This window comes from Urocampus carinirostris, chromosome 1 (genome assembly GCF_059441175.1).
Source record: "Urocampus carinirostris isolate Australia breed hairy pipefish chromosome 1, RoL_Ucar_1.0, whole genome shotgun sequence".
Lineage (NCBI taxonomy): Eukaryota > Metazoa > Chordata > Actinopteri > Syngnathiformes > Syngnathidae > Urocampus > Urocampus carinirostris.
In genome coordinates this window covers 62,739,187-62,764,916 of record NC_142349.1, presented here as the reverse complement: position 1 = coordinate 62,764,916, position 25,730 = coordinate 62,739,187, and the positions used below count along the sequence as shown (strand labels likewise).

The window sequence follows — 25,730 nt, the reverse complement described above, 5'->3', positions numbered from 1 at the left end:
TTTTCTATCTCTCTCGCTCTCCTTTCCTCTCTCTCTCTGTCTCTATGCCGGTAAATCAGCAATTTTGCTCAAAAAAAGGGCACCCTAGCCCCGGGCCACTTCCACACTCATGCTGTGAAGCATTGATACAACATAATGAACATTTTTTACCATGAGATAACATGTGGCACTCCAGAAAAAAACACGTAATAAAGACTTAAAGTGAAAATAAGATGGAAAGAATGTCAGGATAAATAGGGAAAAAAAATTACGCCTTAAGCTGGGGACACTGTTCTTAGCCAGTCTACTTAATTGGTCTATTTCATTATAAAGCATGCCTAAATCAACGCTTCAGCTGGAAACCTTACAAGCATTTTGGTGAAATCCTGTTACAAGCCTCACACGGGTTGTCGCATGAGGTGCGAAGATTTCAGCCTCCGCCGGAGGAAGTGGCGGCTTTCTTTTTTGCTATTCTCACCCTTATCAAAGTAAATAATAAGATTTTTTTTGTTCCCGTGCCGAGCATTTACGCAAGGCGGGTGCTGCTTGGCTCCCCAGATGCCTGCCGCTAACCCCGAGTCCAAAATTCAGCTTTAAACTGTGTGCTTTTCATGCATGCTTAAATATGCAAGCCAATAATCTGCCTAATTCCTTCGGTGGATTTTCTCCCACACAAAAAAAGTTATTCAAGGTGAAACTCCTTTGAGATTCTTTCTTGATTCGAAAAATAAAACTGTTTTACGTATAGATAAATATAATTAGAGAGAGAGAGAGAGAGAGAGAGAGAGAGAGAGAGAGAGAGAATTTTTAAAAAAGGGGAAAAGTGGCAAAAAACACACAATTTTTTGGGACCTTGGCCAACCCAAATGCCCAAACACCCAAACAAGTTAAGCACCTCGGCACCCAAGTTGGTCATGCTTTCGTCCCTCCAGATAAAAGGGGACACAAGAAAGCAGCCATGTCACTGGGGTCAGGGTGACACAGCACACTCTTCTGTTCAACAGCAGGGCCCGACAGCTTTCACTGGTTTACCCCTGCCGTATCATACAGGTGCCCTGCCCACCCCTTAGAACATGTCCAAACATCCCACTATCCTTTTACAAGACCTTTCCACTCATTCCTATCACCAACAAGAGCTCTATCTTCCACTATATTTAGACCCATTTCCTGCAGTGCACTTATAACACCATCCATCCACGTCAATTGCGGCCTTCCTCTTGGTCTCCTTCCATTTGCTTCTGCTTTGTAGATCCTCTTCAACATTCTCTCCTAATCCATTCTCTCCATGTGTCCAAACCAACCAAGTACTCTCTTATCAACATGCTTGCTCAGTTCCGCTACTACTCCAGTTCTGTCTCTCACAATTTCATTCCTCAGACTATCCAATCTTGTCACTCCTAACATACTCCTCAAACACTTCATCTCAAAAACATTTAATTTCCTTCTCAAATTTGCGTTCAAGCTCCAAGTCTGCACCATACAACACAGTCGGCACAATCACGCTCTCATAGAGTCCCCTCTTAACATCCATACTCATACTCTTGTTACTCATCACTCTCTTCAGAGCACCCAAAACCTTGCTTCCTTGATTCACTCTGTGCAATACCTCGGACTTCATTCCACCAACTGCAGCCACATCACAACCCAAGTACCTAAAGCTTTCAACTTCTTCCAGCACCTGTCCATGCAACCTTATTTCTGACGCCATGCCCACTCCATCACATAAAACTTCATCACCTTACTCTTTCCAACATTCACACATAACTTACGCCTATCACACACTCTTCCAAACTCCATTACCAACCTTTTCAACATTTCCTCAGAATCAGCCAAAAGTCAAGTCAAGTCAAGTCAAATTTATTTATATAGCCCTTAATCACAAAAATGTCTCAAAGGACTGCACAGGATTACAGTTACAAAATTACACAATTACCTGATCTTAAACCAGCATGCGGGCAAGGAAAAACTCAAAAACCTCAGTGTGAGGAGAAAAGAGAAACCTTGAGAAAGGACCTCACATGTGGTAATCCCCCTTGTGCTGGGTCATCTGCAAACAACAACTGACTTACCTGCCACACCGTTCCACTGTTATCCATCATATCTGCACCAATTTTCTTGCATTCACCTCTCTCACCACACATCCATGTAGACATTAAACAGCCATGGTGACATCACACACCCCTGTCTCACACCAGTCAACACAGGAAACCACTCACTTGTCTCACTCCCTACTCTTCCACATGCTCTGCTGTTCACATAAAAACTCTTTAATGCTTCCAACAACTTTCCACCCACTTCATACATTATCATCACCTGCCACAACGCCTCTCTATCGACCCTGTCATACACCTTTTCCAAATCCATGAAAGCCAAACAAACATCCTTGTCTATTGCAAAATATTTCTCACGCTCCTGTCACACTGCAAACACCTGATCCACACATCCTCTACCTTTCCTGAAACCACTCTGCTCCCTCATCACCACCTCCTGCGTTCTTCTTCTCCCTACTCCCTTAATCAAGACTCCATACAGCTTACCCGCTACATACAGTATCTATGTATATACTTTATATATGTATAAACCCCATTGTTGTATTAAAATTGATTTACACGAAAATGAGTAAAAAGATTGATTTAGGCTAGGTCTTGATACTTAACGGTACTCACCACAGATACATTACGATCAGTCTGAAACAAGATACCCGAAACTAAGTCCCCTGGGAGTTCGTTGATTACAGGATTCCCCGCAAACATGGATTTGTTACATCCAGCACCGTCCAGTGAATTCAACCGTGTAACATATTTATTTCAAAACGTGATAATGCTGAAAGATTAAAAAAATCTGCCTAAAAGTATGTCAGCATGGTTGGACTTTCCTTGTTGTCGTCCACTTGTTTTGACACATAATTCCTATTTACAAATAAACAAGCTCGTAAAATGATTTCCCTTATGGTCGTTAGCCTCAAAACTTTTGATTGATACCACCTTCGGCCAATAGCAGGCTTTTTTTGCACGGTCCATAACTCACATTACCCAATAAGGGCCTGTATAATAAAACAGATATAGGCTCATTTAGCGCCGGATACCTTTAGCTGGTGGTAACAATTTCAAATGATGATTGACACATTGGTTAACCAATTAAATTATCATGAGAACGTTACGCAGATGTTTGGAAGGTTTTCAAATTAGACCTCAAAATAAACATGTGTAACGCCATTTGAGGTTCGTTTTTACTCACTGTTTTTACGCACGATCATTGATTGACTTCTGGAAAGAGAAGTCAAACATTTACAACTCTTTCAATATGCCTAAAGAAATTGGTCAAAGTAAAATACACGGTTGCAGGGGTTTTATGACTGTGAACTGTTTTGTTTTTCAGATCGTGAACAGATTTGATAAGGTACCATGTAAGGCTTCGGACACTTGTTTTCCAGCTAAGATGCTGGAAAAGGTGTTTCCATGCTACACTCAGCTGCAGGCATTTGATTGTAAAAATAAATTTGCGAGAATGAAAACCTTTCAATCTCTGTGTTGTTACCTTTCGAAAGAGACAAAAACGTCTATATATTCCATGAACCGCATTCAATTGACTTTGCGTATGCCTTAAATTGGAATTTTCGGCAACTTTTATTGAACGCTCATTGCTAATGTAAGCATCCAGGTCAGCAATATTAGCATTATTCTTCCTTTTTTATTCCAATCCCTGAAGAGCGTGTTTTAAAAAAATATGATTGATGTTTTAATTGAGTGACAGCACTACTCCTTCCCCATCATGTGACATTTTTTACCCATCTATGTTAAAGTTAACATCTAGAGCTGGGGTCTCCAACCTTTTTCAAGCTACTTTCAGAAACTAATTAGCAAAATGGGCACCCAGTTTGATATACAATTCTAAAATTGATCGTATCATGTTGTTAATATGTTATTACTATGTTATTACCGGTATATACTTAGAAGTAGGGTTAAATAGACTAAGTCTACTACTAAAGGAATTATTTCGCAGGCACCTAGTTGGAGACCCCAGATCTAGAGCTTTGTGCTTTGCTGCAAACTTGTGGAAATATTTTATTACAGCCGTACAATTCATTTTAAGATAAATACAAAAGTTGATGGGTAGTCTTAGCATGTCATCCAAGCTCTTGAAATTGGCATTGCACGGAGTCGTCACGTTAAATTGTGAGGGCCAGTGAGTGGCGGAGTGTCATTATCGACAAAAGGTCCGTTCTACTTGTTTTTTTCATGCAACAAGCAATTTTCAATGCCCCCTACATTTCAATTAGAGCGTGTCTGGCAGTGCGAGGTATTTGAAGCCTGTGGTTAGAGAACATTCTGTTACTTTGTTACTTGACACCACTCCCAGCTGGAAGAACGCACTCAAAAGTTGCGTTTCTGTCACTTCACTGAAAATAAGAGGGTGCCGGTTAGATATGCACAGCGTCTACATCACTACAATATTCAGGGTTCGTACCTTTGCTTGAAATCCTTGAACATGCGTGACTTTAAACAGTGTCTGAAATATCGTCTGCCCGGACACCCGGAGCGGCTTTTCCAAGAAGCCGCCCCGGGTTTTCTAATCAAACTTTTGCTTTATTCCGATTTCGAAATCTTCGTTCGGTTTGGAAATTCCGGAATTTCCGTTCCTTTGGCAATTTGCATACTCGGCAGCTGATCAGAAGCCTGCATCGAATAACTTCGTGCTTCCGGACTTTCCGGAGCATTATAAGGTTGCTCATTTGCATATCATTATCCAAAGTAGACGCACAGAGAACACAAGAAAAATGGAGAAGTGGTTAGGAATCAAACCAATACATCTGCCCCAGAAGAAAGATTCAAAAGAAGCTGACCAAATTTATCACGCTACAAAACGTAAATGTACATTAAAAGCAACGTGGAAAGAGGAGTTCACGTGGGTTAAGCAGATGACGCAATGCAATTATTGCATGAATGAAGATGAGTAAATACAGGTACATACTGATGGCAGATGGAAAACAGCGATTTCATATACATGCAATAAATATTATAAGTAGATTTATAATAAACTTAATTTTAAAGTGTTGTTCTGTTATATTTTCTGCTTATCAATACATTATACTTTTCAACAATGTTTTTTTTTTGCGATGAGTCATCTTATTGTGTTTCAAGTTGTGAAAAATGGGGCAGGCAACTTTATGACTGGGCAGGCAACTTTTCAGAGTTGTCTGCCCTGGTGTCTGCTAACCATTTGTCATGAGTTTCAAACAATTCATTAAATACTGTGTTTTCAAGAATTGAAAACTGCTTCAATTTTGGGTGAAGTGCTTGTAAATGCTTGAAACCGTTACAATGCTTCTTGGCAGTCTAGACTCGATAGAGCACGCCTTAAATCAAGAAAAATAGATCAAGTCTGCTCAGAATGACATGGACGCGCCAGCTCCGGTGGCCTCGCTTTGCCATTTCATATCTTTTTTCCCCACGTGACTAACTGCAGCTGGCATTAGTTTGTATGGCGGCTTGTCATGTTGAGCCCAATAGGATAGGACAACTCAAGAGACCAATATGTGATGCTGGAGAAATTGGAAAATTGGCTTTGAATGTGCTTAAAAAGTGCTTGAATTCTCCCAATAAAAAGGTGTACAGATTCTGACTATTGTCTTGCTGCAAAACAAAGTTCGATTGATCATTTTTTCAAGACTTTAAAGTGCATCACATAAAAGGTGCAGTTGCAGTTTTTTTTTCATAGTTTGGCCGCGGGTGCCACTTATGTGTGAAATTATTAATGCATTATTATCAGAGTTGGGTAGGGTTACTTTAACCTGATTACTTTCAATTACTTTTGGATTACTCCAATACCAAATATGCTAATAAAAGACAAAAGAAACTAAATATGAATAAAATTAGGACTCACAACACGTGGTAAGCTTTCTCTCCTGGCTTTGATCTCTTTGATCTCCGGCAAAACTAACATAGAATGCGACAGAAACAAAATGAAAATAAATCCAAACAGCTTGCCAACATCATTTTTGCCGTTCCATGTATTCCGTAACTCCCCAAGCTTGCACAAAATTTAGTAATTTTATTCATATTTAGTTTCTTTTGTTTTTTATTAGCATATTTGGTATTGAAGTAATCCAAAAGTAATTAAAGGTAATCAAGTTAAAGTAACCCTACCCAACCCTGATTATTATATATAATATAATAATAATAATAATAATTTTCTTGTATTGTCATTCTGTGTAACAATGTACACAGAACGAAATGTCGATTGCACCTGACCCGTTGTAGCGAGCCGATGCAGCCGCAGCCAACAGAGGGCGCCGCCGACCACTTTTTAAGTCTTAGGAATGACTCGGCCGGGGCGCGAACCACCGACCTCCCAGTCTCAAAGCGGGCGCCTTACCATCTAGGCTACTGAGCTGGTATTTCACATGCTATTTTCACACTAAATTGCAAGAGGGCGCTCTAGGCCTGTGTTGAAAAACAATTCAGAAGAGCTAAACAAAAAAGTCACACAAAAAAAAAAATCATATTTTGCAGATTACGTAATATAATAGTGATATATGCAGCCGAAAACTGTAATCGAGCAGCAGAAAGATAGTTTAGAGTAAGCGAGAAAGGGACTGGCAAAAAGTGAGGTGACAATGAGTCTGACTCAACAGACGTGAAAGAGGAATCGGTGCATCGTCTACCGATCGAGTTGGGGAAATTTAGATTTAAATGGGACATTGAGGATCCTGCGACTGGCAACCAGTTCATGGTGTCCCCTGCCCACTGCCCGAATATAGTTGGGATGGGCTCTGACACCCCCGTGTCCCTACTGAGGATAAGCGGTGCAGATAATGGATAGTTGGATGGGACACTGAGGATGAATATTTCATTGGATTCAGTGATTTGGAGTAAACTTCCAGTTTGGTATCCAGATTATTCATCCGAGAGTTATCTGAATAACTCTTAACATGTTGCGCTGTTACTGATATTACCAGGCATGTCAGTTGTGTACACTAATATACCATATACTTATTCCGGCTGTTGTTCTCTATTTTATTTGCGTTTGAAATTGCCTTTCAAAATTACATGTATGTTTTTTTGTCTTACATTTCATCAAATAAATTTCCTCTAAAAATGAGAGGTATACTGCAAGTGCAACTTATAAATGTTTTTCCTTCTTAATTATGTATTGTTTCGCTGGTGCGACTTATACTCCGGAAACTATGGTATATGGCATATTCATGACGCACTCCTAGTGATAGGGTGCGTCCATTATGCATGCCATTACTTACCACTAAGTGCTAACACCACCCTTTAATTTTATAATGGTGTCTTTTACTAAAATGTCTACTTCTACCATTTCCATTGTACACAGACAATGAGCACACACACACACAAGTGTCAAGAACCGGAACCAGATCAGGACCCAAATGCGTGACGTTTCTCACACAAGCTTTTATTTTATGAGAAATGGGGAGTCATGCACGTTAGGCTGCAGTCTGGCGTGGAAAGACATGAAGCCAGAGACCGACAAAATCGACAGATGGGGTCGATACCGGATAGGACGGGACAGACAGGATTAATATAAAACAGGATATCGAAATAAAACAGGACAAACTAGACGGGAACGAAAACTGGAGAGAATAATAAAGAGGACAAAAATAGACGTGGACGAAACTGGAAACTGATATTAAACAGGACAAAAATAAACGGGAACAGGAAATGCCAACAGGAAACAGGACTGATTACAAACAAATTTATTGAAACTACTAATTTCCAAGAGTTCTGAGAAAAATGTGTTTTTGTGAATGCATTTCAAACAGAACTTTGATGCTTTTTTTAAACATAAATTTATGGTAGCTCCATTTTGAACAATGCTTTCCATAAACACAAGGGTATTTTGCTTACAAAATAACATTTTATTGCAAGAACACGGAAGTTATGCATGAGCGATGCATCAACTTAGCAAGACATTTTCAGCCCCCAACGTTTGTGCACAAAACGTCTGCCCTCTCTGCCCCATCGATGACTAAGTGACTTTGTCAATATTTTTGGGGAAAGATTAAAGGTTTGAATCGCTAAGCTGTCTGTACCTAAAAGGTCCATGAATTAACAAAAAAAATGACTGTATGGCTTGACTTGCTGTTAGCTTTCCAACACGATCACCAACTCTATTGTTTGCTGAGGTGTGTGTCAAATCAGATTTGTCAAGAACCAGAACAGGATCAGGACCCTATTGCGTGACGTTTCTCACACAAGCTTTCATTTTACGGGTAATGGGGAGTCATGCACTTTAGGCAGTGGTCTGGCGTGGAAAGACAGGAAGCCAGAGACCGACGAGATCGATTCCAATTGCACGAGCAGATATCAAACGGATGGGGTCGATACCGGACAGGACGGGACAGACAGGATTGATAATGAAACAGGATATCGAAATAAAACAGGACAAACTAGACGGGAACGAAACTGGTGAGAATAATAAAAAGGACAAAAATAGTCAGGAACGAAGCTAGAAGCCGATATTAAACAGGACAAAATAAACCGAAACAATACCGGACAGAAAATACCAACAGGAAAACAGGACCGAGTCAGAACCCACGTTTTGCGGTGCAGAGGCTCACTGATAAAGGAAAAATGAGAGCACTGAGCTTAAATAGTCGGAAAGCCAATCTGTCAATGAGCTGCAGCTGGTGCCACACGGGCGGGCCCAATTGGGCGCCATGACAATCGTGACAGAAAAGTAATATGTAACATACTAATTGCATTGATATTTATATTACAATGTAAAATATCAGTGATTTTAAAGAGAAGTTAAATGAGAAAAAGCTTGAACACCGAATTAACCATTTAATATATTCATAGTTTTATATTTCCGTGCTAACAGGTGAGGCACAGCCCTACCTGCCTCCTCTGATTGCAGTTTCTGGTTCACTCAGAGGCAATATGTTAGACTGCAATCCAAAATATGGGTAATCTGTGCATTGAGAAAAGGGTTTTAGTCCTTAATATTGAAGTCAGGCGTGAATGCTAGAGTTGTATTGAACTACCAAAAGCCAGTACTGTAGAAATACCGAGATTGGATGTCATCACCAGGCGTAGTTAATGTAATGTAATGTAATATAGTTACTACATAGATTTAAGCGGTTGTAGTGCAAACGAAGCGTGGTTTACATCCATGCTGATTTGCATCCACATGACCGTAATGAATGCGGCAGCCCGTACCAGGACAGCAAACGATGAAGAGACGCCGGTAATCAGCGGCGAGTGGTCTCCAACAATAAAGCATCGTGACAAACCAGGCAACGAGTCGCAAGGGGGGAGCACAACTGGAGCAGAATCCATAGTTGGCCGAAGCATCTCTCGCTCTCTCTCTTACCAGAGACCTTCGCTCGTTCTGTCATGACAACTGCACATCGCGTTAAATTAATCGTCCTTTTGCAGTTTCGTACGAGCAGACACAACATCGTTTGTTTCCAGGGATGTGGAATGCCTCTTGAAACTTCTGTCATTTTAAATACAGTAAATTCCGGACTATAGAGCGCACCTGATTATAAGCCGCACACACCAAATTTTAAGAGGATAACCGCTTTTGTACTTACACAAGCCGCACCTGTATATAAGCCGCGCGCGCCCACATTAAAATATGTAACACAATCATGAAATTAACCCAAACCCTATTCTGAAACCCGCGATTTTAACTGAACATAAAGCACACAGTTCAAAAACCACATCCGGTAAAATGAACTGAGAATGATACCGGTACTTAACATTTGATGCAGACCTGCAGAGTCCAGGTCCCGTTAAAAGTAATCCAAGGGAAAAAAATGTATATTTACAAAGGTAAGGGTGGTAAAAATATATATCCACTATTGTCTGCCGTGTCCACAAACACTCACCTTTACCGGTCCCCACTTCCCGTCATCCCCCGCGTCTGTTACGCCCCTTCTTTTTAATTGGTCAGTGCAAGACTTATCAGAATAAGTGTCCAAAATAAATACAAATAAATACATTACAAAAATATACAGTTGCAAATACATATTATACATGGTTACACATATTTACAAAGAAAGACGGTACATCGAGAGAGTTTTCAAAGCTTTAATAATAATATTATTACTTTCATCTCAAACCGTGCCTGTGAAGGGTAGCAAAACGCTACTAAGAACACGCTCGCAATACAGTTAGCAGGTCTGGTAAAAAAACTTACCGTACATGTAAAAACCACGGTAAACCGTTCTCATCTTCCCCCCTATAACTGACCTCATCAAAGTAGTCCTCCTTTAGTATGGGAAAGAGACTTTGTACCACGCTCCCTTATACAAAACACGCTAGCAACACGCTCGCAAGGTAAAGTTTGTAAAGTACATTGAGGCCTCAGCTTTCAAACTAAATTTGTTGTGGGTTAGAGGTCGACGTCCGATTTGATTGAAGTCTGAATTAGTTTTTCCCAAAGAAAACAATGGGAAAATCATTAATCTGTTCTGGCCCGAATGAAAAGTCCACCTTTTTTCAAGAAAACAGGTATCTAATCAGAAAGTTAGTCCTAAACATCTAGATGATATGATACTGATATACAAATTGAGTAAAAATAATAATAATGCCTTAATACAAACACTTTTGTGGAATTTTCAAACCTTTGGATTGATGTGTGATTGCACTATTTTACCTATCTATAGTATGTACATATATTTTCTCTCTGTCATACACCAAAATGAAAAAAATGAACTTGTTTATGTCAGGACCAGAACAGAGACCGGACCCACTTGCCATGCGTTTCTCACAAGTTTTATTGAAAGAAAGAGAAAGGGTTGCGCCCACGATCCGGTAGTTGCTGGTTGCGAGAAGCAGGTCGCTCTGAACGCGGAAGTGGATCTTCCGTGACGAGCGATGGCGGTGTCGGGAACGGAAAAACGAGTCAGTCGCCGGGACAGGAGAGCAAAAAACGTGGTTGGGGTCAGAAGCGAGTCGTAAGCCAGGAAAGGAGAGTAGACGTGCTCGGGGACAAAAAGAGGTTGAAAGCCGGGACGGGAGAGTAGCCGTGGTCAGGATCAAAAACAGGTCGAAGCCAGGGTCGAAAAAAGGCTTGCCTAGTGTTAACTGAGGTTCGCAGACGGACTGACAAAAGGGGAGGGATACGAGTGGGGTTGAATAGGGACAGAGAGCCAACAGAGTCCGAGGCAGTTGGCGCCAAAGGAGCGGGCACAGGTGATGCATATCGGTTATCATGACAGTTTACTTTTAGACACTTTATTAACAGATCTCTGATCACTTTTCCCTCTGGCCTTATGTGTGCGTTTTATTACTTCTTCCGGACACGAATAACATAAAAATGGAAGAATACTTGAGTATTACGGCTACAGTGGTACTAAATATTTTGAGCCTTCCATAGTCCTACGCCAGTTCATAGCAAATTATGAAATATGCATTTTCTAAGAACTTCCAAATTTGGAGGGAAACAAAATAAAATTTTTTGTGCATTTTATTTTCTTAATTCGATAGATGATTGGATAAAATTTATAAAATAAGAAGAATGTCAGAGCCTGTGTCCCAAATCAACAAATATACCATTTTAAACGTATCTCCCTCCCACAATAACTTTAGAACGTTGAGGCTCATTCTGACCTTTATTTTATTCATAAATAATGGTTTCAAAGCATGGTGAAAGCACAGTTATTTTTTAAAAATATCACCAAATGCCGCAAATGATCTGCATTTATATAGCGCTTTTCAAGTCAAGACTTCCCAAAGCGCTTTACAGTGTGCTTCACATTTCCCAATAGCGGCCGTGCAGCCATGTAAGGCGCTAAGCTGCATTTTGGGGGTATTGGGGGTTCAGTGTCTTACCCAAGGACACTTCGACATGTAACACGGAGGAGCCGGGATTCGAACTGCGATCTCTTGATTCCAAGACGAGCGCTCTACCTCCTGAGCCACTGCCGCAAATGAGGCTACTAGCATATGCACTTTCGGCGCAGACATCGCTCGGTAAAGAGAAGTGCGCTGTGTGCATTGCTCCGCCCACCCCTACCTTACCCAATCAAATTGCTCTGTGTGCTTAGCTTGTGTTTCTGGGCGATTACAATTTTTCTGTGTTTTTACCATTGGGTGTCTCAGCAGTGAACTTAAACTGTTTAATGAGCTTCCATATAAAGAATTCCTTCGTGACGTACAGCCGAAACGGGTTCTGTTGGTGTTACCCCTTGACTGTAAACTGTCGTGGGAATAATGGTCTTTATACACTGAACAGAACTTCAACAATGCACCCTATAACCTCGGCTCTGCGCCCATCGCAATTAACACATCATGGATGCCAGAGTTCAATTATATCCCGGAACCATATTTAATCTTGAAAGGAGCCATAAATTGCTCGCGGGTCTTCTGTTTCCGACCCCTGGGCTACACGAACAATGTCTCTATTCTATGCAATCGCTTCTAAATCTAAAATCCAGTTGTAGGCGAATAGTGGATTTGGTTGAGGTCGAAGGCAATGTGTATGTTTTTCCTCTGAACAAATAGATTTATTCTCTCTGTGTGGTTCGATTAGCAGATAACATGTTGTCCCTGTACTTGTTTTCCTGCATGAAGGCGTATGTCCGTCCTAGTTTAAGGTTCAAGTAACACCTATGCATCTGTAAAAGATCAGGTTATCTGGGCCGACCTTGTTACGTGGTTTTTTTACTTGACGGCGAAAGAAAGGCGCAGTTTCGACCAAACTCTGGACTCTCGAGGGAACTAGCCCCTTTAATCCCGACTAGCTTCCCCACTTAGCGGCTCGTGTTTGCTCTTTAGCAGAGTTTAAGAAGTGAGGGGAAAACGCATGTCTGTCACTGTCTCTCAGGGCTCCTGGCCAATGTTCCCTGTAATTTTCCACGGGTCTGAGCGTTCACACAAAGTCGGTGAGCAACGCTTGAAACAACACTGAGCAACAGCAATCCCAAGTGTGGCAACTAAATCATTATCAAACATGTCCAAAACTTGACATTTTGCCGAGTTTCCGGCAATGCAAAATTATTTTTCTCTTTTGAATGAATTGACTCATGTACTACTGCAAAGGTTGTACGGCCTACAAACGTCGTTTGTTCTTACAATTATTTCACAAGATATCCATTTCTTTTTATTTCCTAAAATATTTTGTTGCATAATATTAACATTTTTGGGGGCTTATCTAGTCGGTTGTAAGATACAGAACTGTACTTAAACAACCCGAAGAGCCGTTTAGAACCCTAAAGAGCCGGTTCCTTTTAGTGAGCCGAGCCGAAGAAGCCGGTTCTCGACAAACTCTACTAACTTTACTCAACTTCGTTTTCCTTCGACTCGACTTCAAAATACCGCATTTAGGACACAACGTCAGGGGAACCTGTGTATTTACCTTCATACACTGTAACTTTGACTTGAGTCGCTTCTTAATTGGTAATTTTGAGCCCACATTTTGGTGCGCTGGCTAGATTTTCTTGTGCGCTGAGAATGTGCGAGCAGTGCGCAATTTCGCACGCATGCAGCTGAGAGGGAACACTGCTCCTGGCTCAGATATATATTGCATATATATATATATATACATTGGTCCTCGGATGGGTGCATCCAGGCTGTACTTGCCCAAGACACACCACAGGAAACGGTTCCCCTACGACCCTTGTGGTTAAGGGATCCAACCAACCGACAAACAAGGTCAGAAGTTAAAGCGTTAATATTGAGTTCAGGCTTTACACCTGGTTTAACTGTGAGCTTAAACCTTAAACCAGCTTTTTTCATAAATATTAATATCGGGTTGAGGCTTTAAAATTTCTATAAGTGAAAGTCTAGGCTTAAAACGTTTTCTTTTCATTCTGAGTAAATGTGTTAAACTTCTAAAGCTTTCAGTGTTCTTAACATTGAGTTTAAGCTCTAAACCTTTTTTTTTAAAAGCCAGAGATTTAAGTCTTCTTCTTGAGGCTGAGTTAAAGCTTTAACCCTTCTCAATATGAAGTTAAAGCTTTAAACACGTGTTAACGAGGAGCTAAAGTTTCAACTTTTCTATTTGATTCTGAGTGAAAGCCTTTAATCTTCTTAATTTTGAGTTAAAGCTTTAAACATCCTTTAACTGAGAGTTAAATCATTAAACCTTGTGAATTCTGTATTAAATATTGCAACTCATACTATTTGTTAAAGCTTTAAACATGCTTTAACTCTGAGCTAAAGCTTTGAACATTTCTCTACTGAGTTAACATGTAAACCCCATTTTAACTCTGAGTTAAAGCTTTCAGCCTTCTTAAAATTGAGTTAAAGCTTTAAAGCAGCTTTAACTTTAAACCAAAGCTTTAAATCGTTTTAATCCTCAGTTAATTTGTTTCTTTCTATTGAGTTAAAGCTTTAAACCTGGTTTAACTCTGAGAAACAGCTTCAAACCTTTTGATCCAGAGTTAAAGTTTTCACCCATTTCAACATTGAGTTAAAGATTAATCATGCATTAACTGTGAGAAAAAAGCTTTAAACTTTTCTTCAACTCTGAGTTAATGTTTTAAAACCCCTTTTAACTCTGAATGTATGAGTTAAACCTTCTTTAACTCTGTGTTGGAGCTTTTAGCCTCCTTTGTACCAATATCACTCTTATATAAAATTCACCCGCCTCTGCCGAAAATGACTAATATTTTAAAGAGTACTGTTCCTTTAAATCCCAACCTAATGGTTTTTAATTTAATGGCACTTTATCATTATTAATTTTGCGTGTTACGATTCTATTTTTTCCTGTTTTCTGCATTAAGATCGGTTGCAAGGCTGCTGTCACGCTCTTCATGTATTTCCTGGCGACCAACTACTTTTGGATCCTGGTGGAGGGCCTTTACCTTCACAGCCTCATCTTCATGACCTTCTTCTCGGATCGCAAATATCTTTGGGGCTTCACCATGATCGGATGGGGTGAGTCGGAAGTCCTCAAGTCAAGTCACATTTATTTGTATGGCCCTTAATCATAAGGAGTCTCTATGGACTGCGCAGCAACTGCTCCATTAAATCATGGATATCTGGAGGCCTGCCTCACTGAGATAAACAAGGATGTCTCCTATTTGTTTTGTATCTTAACCCAGATAAAACGTAGACAGGGTTGGGTAAGGTTACTTTAACTTGATTACTTTCAATTACTTTTGGTCTACTCCAATACCAAATATGCTAATAAAAGACAAAAGAAACTAAATATGAATAAAATGATGACCCACAACACGTGGTAAGCTTTCTCTCCTGGCTTTGATCTCTTTGATCTCCGGCAAAACGAACATAAAATGCGACGGAAACAAAATGAAAATAAATCCAAACATCATTTTTGCCGTTCCATGTGTTCCGTTACTCCCCAAGCCTGCACAAAATTTAGTCATTTTATTCATATTTAGTTTCTTTTGTCTTTTATTAGCATATTTGGTATTGGAGTAATCCAAATGTAATTGAAAGTAATCCAGTTAAAGTAACCCTACCCAACCCTGAACGTAAATGTTCCAGCTCATTGACGTAACTTCTTCTCGAACACTGCTCTGAAACTTGACAAATGTACCGTAATTTCTACACTAGAAGGCACACCGGATTATAAGGCGTACCCCTTAAGATAGTCTTTGGTCACATATTTTTCATTCATTAGGCGCAGCGGACTATAAGGGCGATGAACTTGGAACTACAATTAGACACGAGCTTTTTATACACATACTTACTATGATTAATAAAGCGATAAATATTGCTGATTTAAATTGCAAAACATTGATTGTAGCTGAAATAAAACCCATACCGCGGCGGCATACCACCAGAACACGAGATCACCAGTGGTACAGATGACATATGAAGAGGCATTACAGCTTATCTCATTATTACACTATTTTTACTCACGTGCCAGAAACACTGTTTTGCATATTGCATTCTGATAGGTTAAACCGGGGGTCAGCAACACGCGGTTAAGGAGCCGCATGCAGTTCTACAGCGCTGCCGAGTTGCTCCCTAGCGCTTTTTTGAAAATGTCTCTCTCTCTCTCTCTGTCTCTCTCTCTGTCTCTCTCTCTGTATCTCTCTATTTGTCTCTCTCTCTCTCTCTCTCTGTCTCTCTCTCTCTCTCTGTCTCTCTCTCCCTCTCTCTCTCTCAGTTTCTCTCTCTCTCTCTCTCTCTCTCTGTCTCCCTCTCTCTCTCTCTCTCTCTCTCTCTCTCTCTCTCTCTCCTCGTGTTAGTGGCCCAAGCTCCACCCATTTTAAAGGGGAAGTGTCACCAGCAAGGCAGGTGGCTGTTTCCAACAAATCGGCCACTGGATATAATATTACATTTACAGATGGTGACTACATGAAGGAGTCATTCGTCAAGATATCAGAACACCTATATCCAAACTTAAAGAACAAAAGTGAATTAATGCAGAAAATAAGGACATGCCTCTCTCCACTAAGACAGTGAAGGAAAAGCCCTTTAAGATGCAACACCACCGAACAGCAAATCGATTGCTCGGACGCGAAAGCCCTTTCCTGCTTGCGCAAGGCTTGCTTGCTTTGGATTTGTCAAAACTTTCGCTATTAAATAAACACAACAATGTATTTCCTTGTTTAACGGCTTTTGGCATGATCATTTTGGTTAACTACCGCCTCCTATGTTTGAAAAAGCACAAATAAATCTCAGATCTAGCCCTCCCAAATTCGACATTTTAAACAATTCGTGATCTGATTGGCTAAATCATCAGTTTTGATTCTTACTTGTTGGGTCTCGTGAGAGCCTGCAGATCCTCGTCTGCAGGCCTCAGGGTAGAGTTTTGAACCTTGCAACAAGTAATGACTGAATCGGGATTGGTTGAATCGTTAAATATAAAACACATCTGGAAGCAGTGTACCTGCTATGACAGACAGACAATTTGGAGTTTTTTAATAGATATTAATAGACAAAATAGTATTAACATCACAGATTTCGATATTTTTAACACCAGCTGAGATCGCCAAGCAGGCCCTCACGGCCCACCACTGTTTTTTATACACTGCATTCTCCGGTATATACGGCGTATTGTGTTATAAGGTGCACATTCAAATTTCTATAGTGCAGAAAATATGGTGATATCACACAGACTCAACGGATTGAATTTTCTGGGCTCTTCGCCACCTGCATTGTACACACTGTGCGTATGATAATGCAAGCACAGCGCATACAATGTGGATGACGTGGTCTCCCATTTTCGGCCAACAGAAGGAGCAGTTTTTGGGGTTAGCTTTAAACGCCTTTGATTGCTAATCCTTGGAATGTTTTGTCCCGCAGGCGTGCCGGCCATGTTTGTGAGCATTTGGGCAACAGTGAGAGCCACGTTTGCTGATACAGAGTGAGTGCAGATTGCATTTCCTTCTTTTCGTATTGATTTAGAACTAGCTCGGCGGCCTTGGGGGTAAGGGTGCCTGCCCCGAGACTGGGAGGTTGTGGTTCAAGCCTCGACCGAGTCATACCTACGACTTACAACGTAGGTACCCATTGCCTCCCCGCTTGGCGCTCGGCATTAGGGGTTGGAATTGGGGGGTTTGGTCACCTAATGACTCCTAACACATCAGTTGGGTTGAGTGAGGGGGCTGGGAATCCCCTCCTCTGAATCAATCTCCCAGAAAGAGTCAGAAATATCTCCAGCCACCTCCCACAATGGCTCCGGTATATAATATAATATAAGTATTAATTTGATTTTTACAGAAATATAGTGGATCAGACCCTCAACTGCGTCACTAAAGTAAAAACAATCAAGTTCAATTTCGTAACAAATGATTTTAGAAAGAGTTTGGGGGGGATAGATTTCTTTGGTTTGCAATTTATGCAGGCAGACACTTTGGGATATAAGCGATATTTAATAAGTATTTTTCATATAATAATGTATCTTTTATCCAAGGAAAAATTACAACTTATTAACAGTGTCTGAAACTCAGGACAAAAAGTTAGCGGACACCAGGGCAGACAACTCTGAAAAGTTGCCGGCCCAGCCATAAGGTTGCCTGCCCCATTTTTCACAACTTGAAACACAATAAGATGACTCTTCGCAAAAAAAACGTTGCAGAGAATATATAACAGAACAACTTTATAAATTAGGTTTATTATAAATCTACTTATAACATTCATGTATACGACATCGCTGTTTTCCATCTGCCATCGGTATGTACCTGTATTTACTCATCTTCATTCATGCAATGTTTGCGTCATGTCGTCTGCTACAAGCCACGTGAACTCCTCTTTCCACGATGCTTTTGAAGTACGTTTATGTTTTGTAGCGTCATAAATTTTGTTAGCTTCTTTTGAATCTTTCTTCTGGGGCTGAGGTTTTGGCTTGATTCCTAACCACCTCTCCATTTTTCTTGTGTTCTCTGTGGGTCTAATTTGGAAAATGATATGCAAATGCACGACCTTATAGCGCTCGGTAAAGTCCGGAAGCACAAAGTTATTCTACGCAGGCTTCTGATTGGCTGCAGAGTATGCAAATTGACAAACAAACCGAAATTCCGAAATTTCCAAAGCGAACAAATATTTTGAAATCGGAATAAAGCAAACGTTTGTTTTTTGTTTTTTGTTTTTTTAAATTCAGTTTTTTAATTTTTTCTTGAAAACCCGAGCAGAGACGTTTTGTAAGTTGTACGCCCGGGCAGACGTTATTTCAGCCCACTGTTATTACATCCCTTGATTTATATACAAGGATTGAAAGTAATCAGATGTGGAAAGTGCTAAAAAATAACACTCAAGTACAAGCAAAGGTGAACAAAATTAATCAAGGCTACATACCATTAAGTAATTAATTTTGTAGAACATCTCACAAAAGCTAGTAGCTGTAATGTACACATACAACCAAAATGATGATGCTAACGTCTGGCGACAAGACACTGTCAGTTTTTTCGCTGAAGTAGAACTTTTGAGGGTTCTCCAAGGTCTTTAAAAATTAAGGCATTGAAAAGGTCTTAAATTTCCTCTACATGTCTTAAAATTTACCTCTCAAATCCCTTCATTGTTTCCTGTTTTATCTGCGTGATAGAGCTATAAACTGTTTAATTAGTAAACTAACAAAAGTAAGCAACATTCTGTTGATTTTCTTTCTTTGAGTCTCTGTAGTTTGTATTCTTCCTTGTTTGCTTGGCCTTTGTTTTTCAGTTGCACTATGCCAACCATTTTCAGTTTGATATGCTTTTCTAGAATAACAACTTACGTTATTACTATGTTATTACTAGGCTATTATTGGAAGTTAGGTTGAATAGACCCAGTCAAGCACTAAAAACAATTTTACTTGAAAATCACAATGACTTAGCACTCATGAGCTATTTATAGATTAGAACGGTGGGCACCTTATTTGTCTTTAGGGGGCATCCTGGTGCAACCTGGCACCCTGTTGGAGACCCCTGGTAAATACAGTACAGTGTCATAGAGTGTTTAAATATTACACACTGTCCCTTTTAAAAGGACCGAGCTGTTCAGCTATTTGGGACAGATTTTTCTATTTATTTGCAACATAAATTCATTTATCATCCAAACCAAATAAATCAATATAGCTGCCATAGTATAAAAACGTGACACACCCTGAGTGAAAACTGTAAGGCACAGGAAACAATGGATTATAAATCAGAGCGTTTAAAAAAGTGTTTGCTTGGAACTGTTTATCTAAATCTAAGATCCCGGTTTGTTGTTGATGATGTTGCAGGTGCTGGGACTTAAGTGCGGGCAATTTGAAATGGATTTATCAAGTGCCTATACTTGCGGCTGTCGTGGTGAGTGCACACTACCCATTGGAGGTTGGCCCCGGGCCCCGCTGGGAAGAAAATGAAGGCATTTTGCTTGCACCGCCATGTGTGGGAATCACACCGCTTATTAAAGCTCTCTCTCTATGTGTTTTTCTTTCGCTAGGTCAATTTTGTCCTTTTTTTAAACATCATCAGAGTTCTAGCAACCAAACTGCGGGAGACAAATGCGGGAAGATGTGACACCAGGCAGCAGTACAGGTGAAGTAGCGTTTATCTTTCTAATTATTTTTTTTTTTAGCTTCACAGAAAACTTTAAACAGAGAACTTTAAGTATATACATCCTGAAAACCTACGTCTTAATAGAATAGAATAGAATAGAATATACCTTTATTGTCATTGTTACAACATGGGATTGGACGTGGCACTCCAGTCCCACATTTTACAGTGAGGATATAAGGAAAACAAAGAGATAAAGAAACAAAAAAGATTTTTGTACTGTCCTTTTTGTATAGGCTTTGCTTTCCTTCGGGGGGGGGGGGTGTATGAGGGGGTGAGGGACAGACAGAGATGGGCGGATCCAACTAGATGTTTGATCTTACTGTACACACGGTCCAGTGTTTTTTTTCCCTAATTGCTCAGTCCACGTACTGAATGGATTTGGGAAGTACAGTCCATAAACATGCCCGATTAAAATCGCGGGCGACGATAAAAGCTCCGTTGGGGTGTGCAAGCTGCTGTTTATTGATAGCAGCGGGCAGGAGATTTAGCGCTATGCTAATGTTAGCATCTGGTGGAACGTAAGCAGCAAGCACAATGACCACAGTTAGCTCTCTCGGTAGATAGAAGGGTCTACACGATACTGCTACTGCACATTAGGTTAAAGCAAGCAACTATTTGGATTCGGGGGCCGCATTGGGTCCAAAATTTTGGCCAAGGGGCCAATCATGGAGAACTATCAAATGTTTTTATTTATGAATGAATAGACACCAGACATCTTTATATTTGTGTTTCAATAGATAAGTTTAATCAAATCAGTATGGAACACTAACAATTAAAGGAAAAATAATGTATTGGGTCACTGTTTAAACCACTACGTTTGTTGTTTTAGTTTTGTAGTATTACTTTAGTAGTATTTCTTCAGTCAGATTTTTGTACTGTTTCCTTTTGTTTGAAAATAATTGTTTAAAACAGGGTGGCAGATGAGCGGTTAGCGCTTCCGCGGTATAGTTCTGGGGTCATGGGATCAAATCTAGCTACCAGCCTTCCTGGAAATAACTGGAAATAAATTAAATTGTATCTAAAAAAAAAAAGTAAATAAAAATACAAAATATTAGTCACTTTGTATAAAGCCCACAAAATTATTGATTTGAACCAGGTATGTGAAAACGTACAGCCCGCAGGCTGGATCTGGTCTGTTGGATGATTTAATCATGCCCCAAAAAAGCAAGTCTCTGGTAAATTTCAGTCAAAAGTTATGATTTTTTTTTTTTATAAATACAAACCAAATGCTCCTTACATCCGCTAAAAGGCAGTAAAGTTGTAAAAATTCAGCCAGTCTAAGAGTTTGTTCTGATGTTAATATCCGCTGACTACTAAAACCCTTAATTTATATGTATTTATTTTTCATTTCAAAGCAGTGTGACAATCGTGTCTAGCATATTTTTATTTATAGCTCCCGCTCAGTGTTCCCTCTAAGCTGCGCGCGTGCGCAATTGCGCACTGCTCGCACATTCTCAGCGCACAAGAAAATCTAGCCAGCGCACAAAAATGAGGGCTCAAAATTACTAATTAAGAAGCGTCTTAAGTCAAAGTTACAGTGCATGGAGGTAAAAATACACGGGTTCCCCTGACGTCGTGTCCTAAATGCGATATTTTGAAGTCGAGTCGAAGTAGAACGAAGTTGAGTAAAGTTAGTAGAGTTTGTCAAGAACCGTCTTCTTCGGCTCGGCTCACTAAAAGGAACCGGCTCTTTCGGGTCCTAAACGGCTCTTCAGGTTGTTTTTGCTTCTTTAATCCCAACATGATCAAATATTATATAAGAGAAGAGGAAAAAAGAAGGAAAAATTTAGAAAAAAGCCAGAAAAAAAGAAAAGAATGAAATGTAGGAAAAAAGTAAAAAGAGAACAAAAAGAAAAAGGTAACAGCTCGGAAAAAATAAACACAATGAGATTATTTTTTTAAAGGAATTTTTTAAAAAGTAGAAAAAAACACGTAAAAAAGAAGAAAAAGTTTGTGTTGCATTCAAATAATTTCCAATTATATCAAGTGAATCGTGTTGCCAACAATGTACTTCCACTAAAAAATGTGATTAAGTACAGTTCTGTATCTTACAACCGACGAAATAAGCCCCCAAAAATGTTAGTATTATGCGACAAAAGATATCAGGAAAAAAAAGGATATCTTGTGAAAGAATTGTAAAAACAAATGACGTTTGTAGGCCGTACAACCTTTGCAATAGTACATGAGTCAATTCATTCAAAAGTGAAAACATTGTTTGCATTGCCGGAAACTCAGCAAAATGTAACGTGATGTCAAGTTTTGGACATGTTTGATAATGACTTAGTTGCCACACTTGGGATTGCTGTTGCTCACTGTTGTTTCAAGCGTTGCTCACCGACTTTGTGTGAACTCTCAGACCCGTGGAAAATTACAGGGAACATTGCTCCCACTTGAGTTTGTATATCTATGGGGTGTTTGTGGTGAGTTGATTCAGATGTTAAGCTGAATTTACTCAAACGTTAAAATAAAGTGTTAACACATTTAATGCAAAACATGAATATCTTTTTCTTTCTATTATTTGTGAATAAAACTGTTATAATCATCCGTGATAATCATGTGCAGGGTACACTACAATCCGAGGCTAAATGATAAAACATAGTTCTAAAAAGGAAGCTAAATATTTGGTGTAGACGTTTTTTTTCCTGATCCAGCCCATTTGAGAACCTTAAGTCTGTATCCGACCGCCGAGCCAAACCAACTTTGACATACCTGGTTTAAAACAACCCGTCGTGTCAGGTTTTAGTCAAAACATCCATTAAATCGGATTAGGTGGAACCAAGCAATGAATGTGTCTGTTTTTTTTAATTCCATGCTTTTGTCCTCCAAGTCAAGTCATGTTTATTTGTATAGCCCTTAATCACAAGGGGTCTCAAAGGGCTGCACTGAGCAGACTATTGCAAACTAAAGATGAAGTCAAACTGATATAAAAGCTCATCTGACCCTGAAAAATCAAACAAAAACACTTTTTATCCATCTCTGCCAGCAATGGGTTATATCCTGTGCATCTCTAATAGTCTCCCTGGCACTTACGGCTGAAATCTCCGGCGCTCCATTTGGCAAGTTTATTATATTGGCAGAATTTGAAGATGCGTTTTGAAATCTTATCATATTGTCACGATTCGCCGAGTTGTTCTTGAGTTGATTGTCGTTGCCGGTGTCATCCTGAATGGCCTCTCGAGTGTGTCGACACTTGCTGAATGCATGACCTGAATGATGAACCGTCTCACCTTTTGAGCAGTGAAGTTTCTTCCACTCATAACGTTTTTTTGGAAAAAAACAACTTCCTAGTGGTGTGAAAATAATCAATTTGTTTGAATAAAAACAGTATCGATCTGAAAACGGAGCGAAATCACATGTAAAATCTCTTGAGCATAAGTTTTCTTCAAAGTCGAGTAAACTTTGGCCTGGAGAGGGATGGGGCCACCAAGCTGTATTTGCCCAAGACACACCACAGGAAATGGTCCCCCTAAGACACCTGTGGTTAAGGGATGACAATTTTGCACAGGTAGCTTCACCCAGTGGTGTTTTTAGTTCTTGACTCATCTCATCAGCTGCACCGCTTATCCTCAGTAGGGTCGCGGGGGTGCTGGAGCCCATCCCAGAAATCATCGGGCAGTGGGCAGGGTACACCCTAAACTGGTTGCCAGCCAATTGCAGGGCACACAGGGACAGACAACTCACTAGCTCATTCACACCTAGGAGGAAACCCACGCAAGCACGGGGAGAACATACAAACTCCGCACAGTAAGTCCGGTAGCTGGATTTGAACCCACACAGGAGGTTCCCAAGACCTTAGAACTGTGCCGCACACGCGCTAACCACTGCGCTGCCGTGCTGCCCTAGTTCTTAACCCATTCAAAGCTATAACGTATAAATGCGTTTTCAGAAGAGTTGTCCCTGAGTACTTAAATGTAAAAAATATGGGGGTTTTTTTTTGCTTTCAAAAAAGAAGAAAAAAAAAAGAAAAAAATCCAATCCATCCAATCTCTGTGCCGGTGCGGTCTAGCGAAAGCTATCTTTCGTTTCATCTCATCTCATTAGCCGTACCGCTTATCCTCATTAGGGTCGCGGGGGGGCTGGAGCCCATCCCAGCCATCTCCGGGCAGTGGGCAGGGGACACCCTGAACTGGTTGCCAGCCAATCGCAGGGCACACAGGGACAGACAACTCATTCGCTCATTCACACCTAGGGACAATTTGGACCGGCCAATTCACCTGAAATGCATGTTTTTGGAATTTAATCATTTTATCTTTCGTTTGGATTTACTTTAATCGGAGATGCACCGACTGGTGGTGCTTCGTGGGATTGTTCCAATGAAAGAAATTTGCCTTGGCTCAAAAAGGTTGAAAATCACTTTCTTTTACAATAGCGTGATTAGCTTGGAATTCAAAATTTTTTGGTTTGAACAATTTTATTGACACTAGTAACATCAAATAAACAATGTGAGGTTTGAACAATTTTCTCGACAATCTTAACAGCAATTAAGCATGTTCACAATTTCGTTATATGACGTTTTAACAATTTTTAACGGCAATTAAACACACAATTTCATTATATCATATCCCAACTGTCACAATCACCCGGATCGGGAACACCTGTGTTCAGGATTTGGCGCCAACAGCCAGGACAGCTGATTGGCGCACCCTGTACATTTAAATCCCCAGCTTCCGGTAACACTTTGTCCGATTGTACTATGCGATCTGTTGCCATCTGCTCAGAAAGCCCGTACCTCCGACTCTTTGCCTGCCTCCTGTTTTTCTACCTGAACTCCGTTGCCGACCCGTTTCCGAATTTGCCTACGACCTGCCCTGCCCGCCTGACTCCTGATCTCTCTTCCGAACACAATGACGCCCTTCTTCTCCAGCCCCGACCAACAACACGACGACTACGCCTGTCCACGACCATTCCCGCCAAGCCTTCACCCGCCTGTCAAGTCTCGACAATCCGTCAAATAACGGATCGAAGATTCACGTCTTGTCATTCCTTCCTTCCAATAAAAACCAAGAAACGAGTGCAAGTGATCTCAGTTTTCCTTCCGTCCCGCCTGACACCAACAATATGAGTTTTTATCGACACTTTTAACAGCAATTAAATCCTTCTTGGTTTGGTTTTTTTTTAGAATTCAAAATACATTTTCAGGGTTAGTTTAGCAACGATAGCTTTTCAGGCCTGGCATTTAATTGCCATATGGTGCCTAGCTTATGTAGCGCTTTGCCAGACGGCCATCAAGGCACTTTACATTCCGATGACTCATTTGTGACGCAGAGACATAAGCAAGTAGGGAGTTGGTATCCCTCTGAAAGAAGGCTTAGAATCGAACAACAAACCCTGAGTTACAAAACTCTGCTTTGAGATACCAAGCTCACTGCCACGTACAGAACAAACACAGAAAATACATTGTGTTGATTTGTGAATATTTTCTTTTTTAAAACTGGACTTAAAAATCCCACTTGAGAAGACAGAGCTATGCCCTTGCACAATAGTATTGCCCTTTACACATTGGTTAACTGCTGTTAAAAGTGTCGATAAAAATTGTTCAAACCTCATATTGTTAGAATATGATATAATGAAATTGTGAATGTATTTAATTGCCGTTAAAAGTGTAGATAAAAACTCATATTGTTGGGATGTGATATAATGAAATTGTGTGTTTAATTGCTGTCAAAAATGTCGGAAAAAAATGTTAAAACGTCATATTGTCAGATATAACGAAATTGTGAATATGCTTAATTGCTGTTAAAATTGTTCAAACCTCACATTGTTTATTTGCTGTTAAAAGTGTACATAAAATTGTTCAAACCCCAAAAAAACTTTTAAAAAATCAACGTGAAAATAC

At 40.1% G+C, this 25,730-nt stretch overlaps 1 protein-coding gene across 2 annotated transcripts in view; it reads left to right on the top strand.

Moving 5' to 3' along the window:
• The window catches only part of pth1r (parathyroid hormone 1 receptor), a 69,952-nt gene that overhangs the window by 26,986 nt on the left and 17,236 nt on the right, over positions 1-25,730 (top strand). For both annotated transcript variants that reach the window (XM_088348013.1, XM_088348005.1), the window contains exons 5-8: positions 14,681-14,834; positions 17,178-17,238; positions 19,576-19,642; positions 19,779-19,873. In XM_088348013.1, the coding sequence (XP_088204139.1) occupies positions 14,681-14,834; positions 17,178-17,238; positions 19,576-19,642; positions 19,779-19,873 (377 nt within the window). The remainder of the gene's footprint in view (positions 1-14,680; positions 14,835-17,177; positions 17,239-19,575; positions 19,643-19,778; positions 19,874-25,730) is intronic.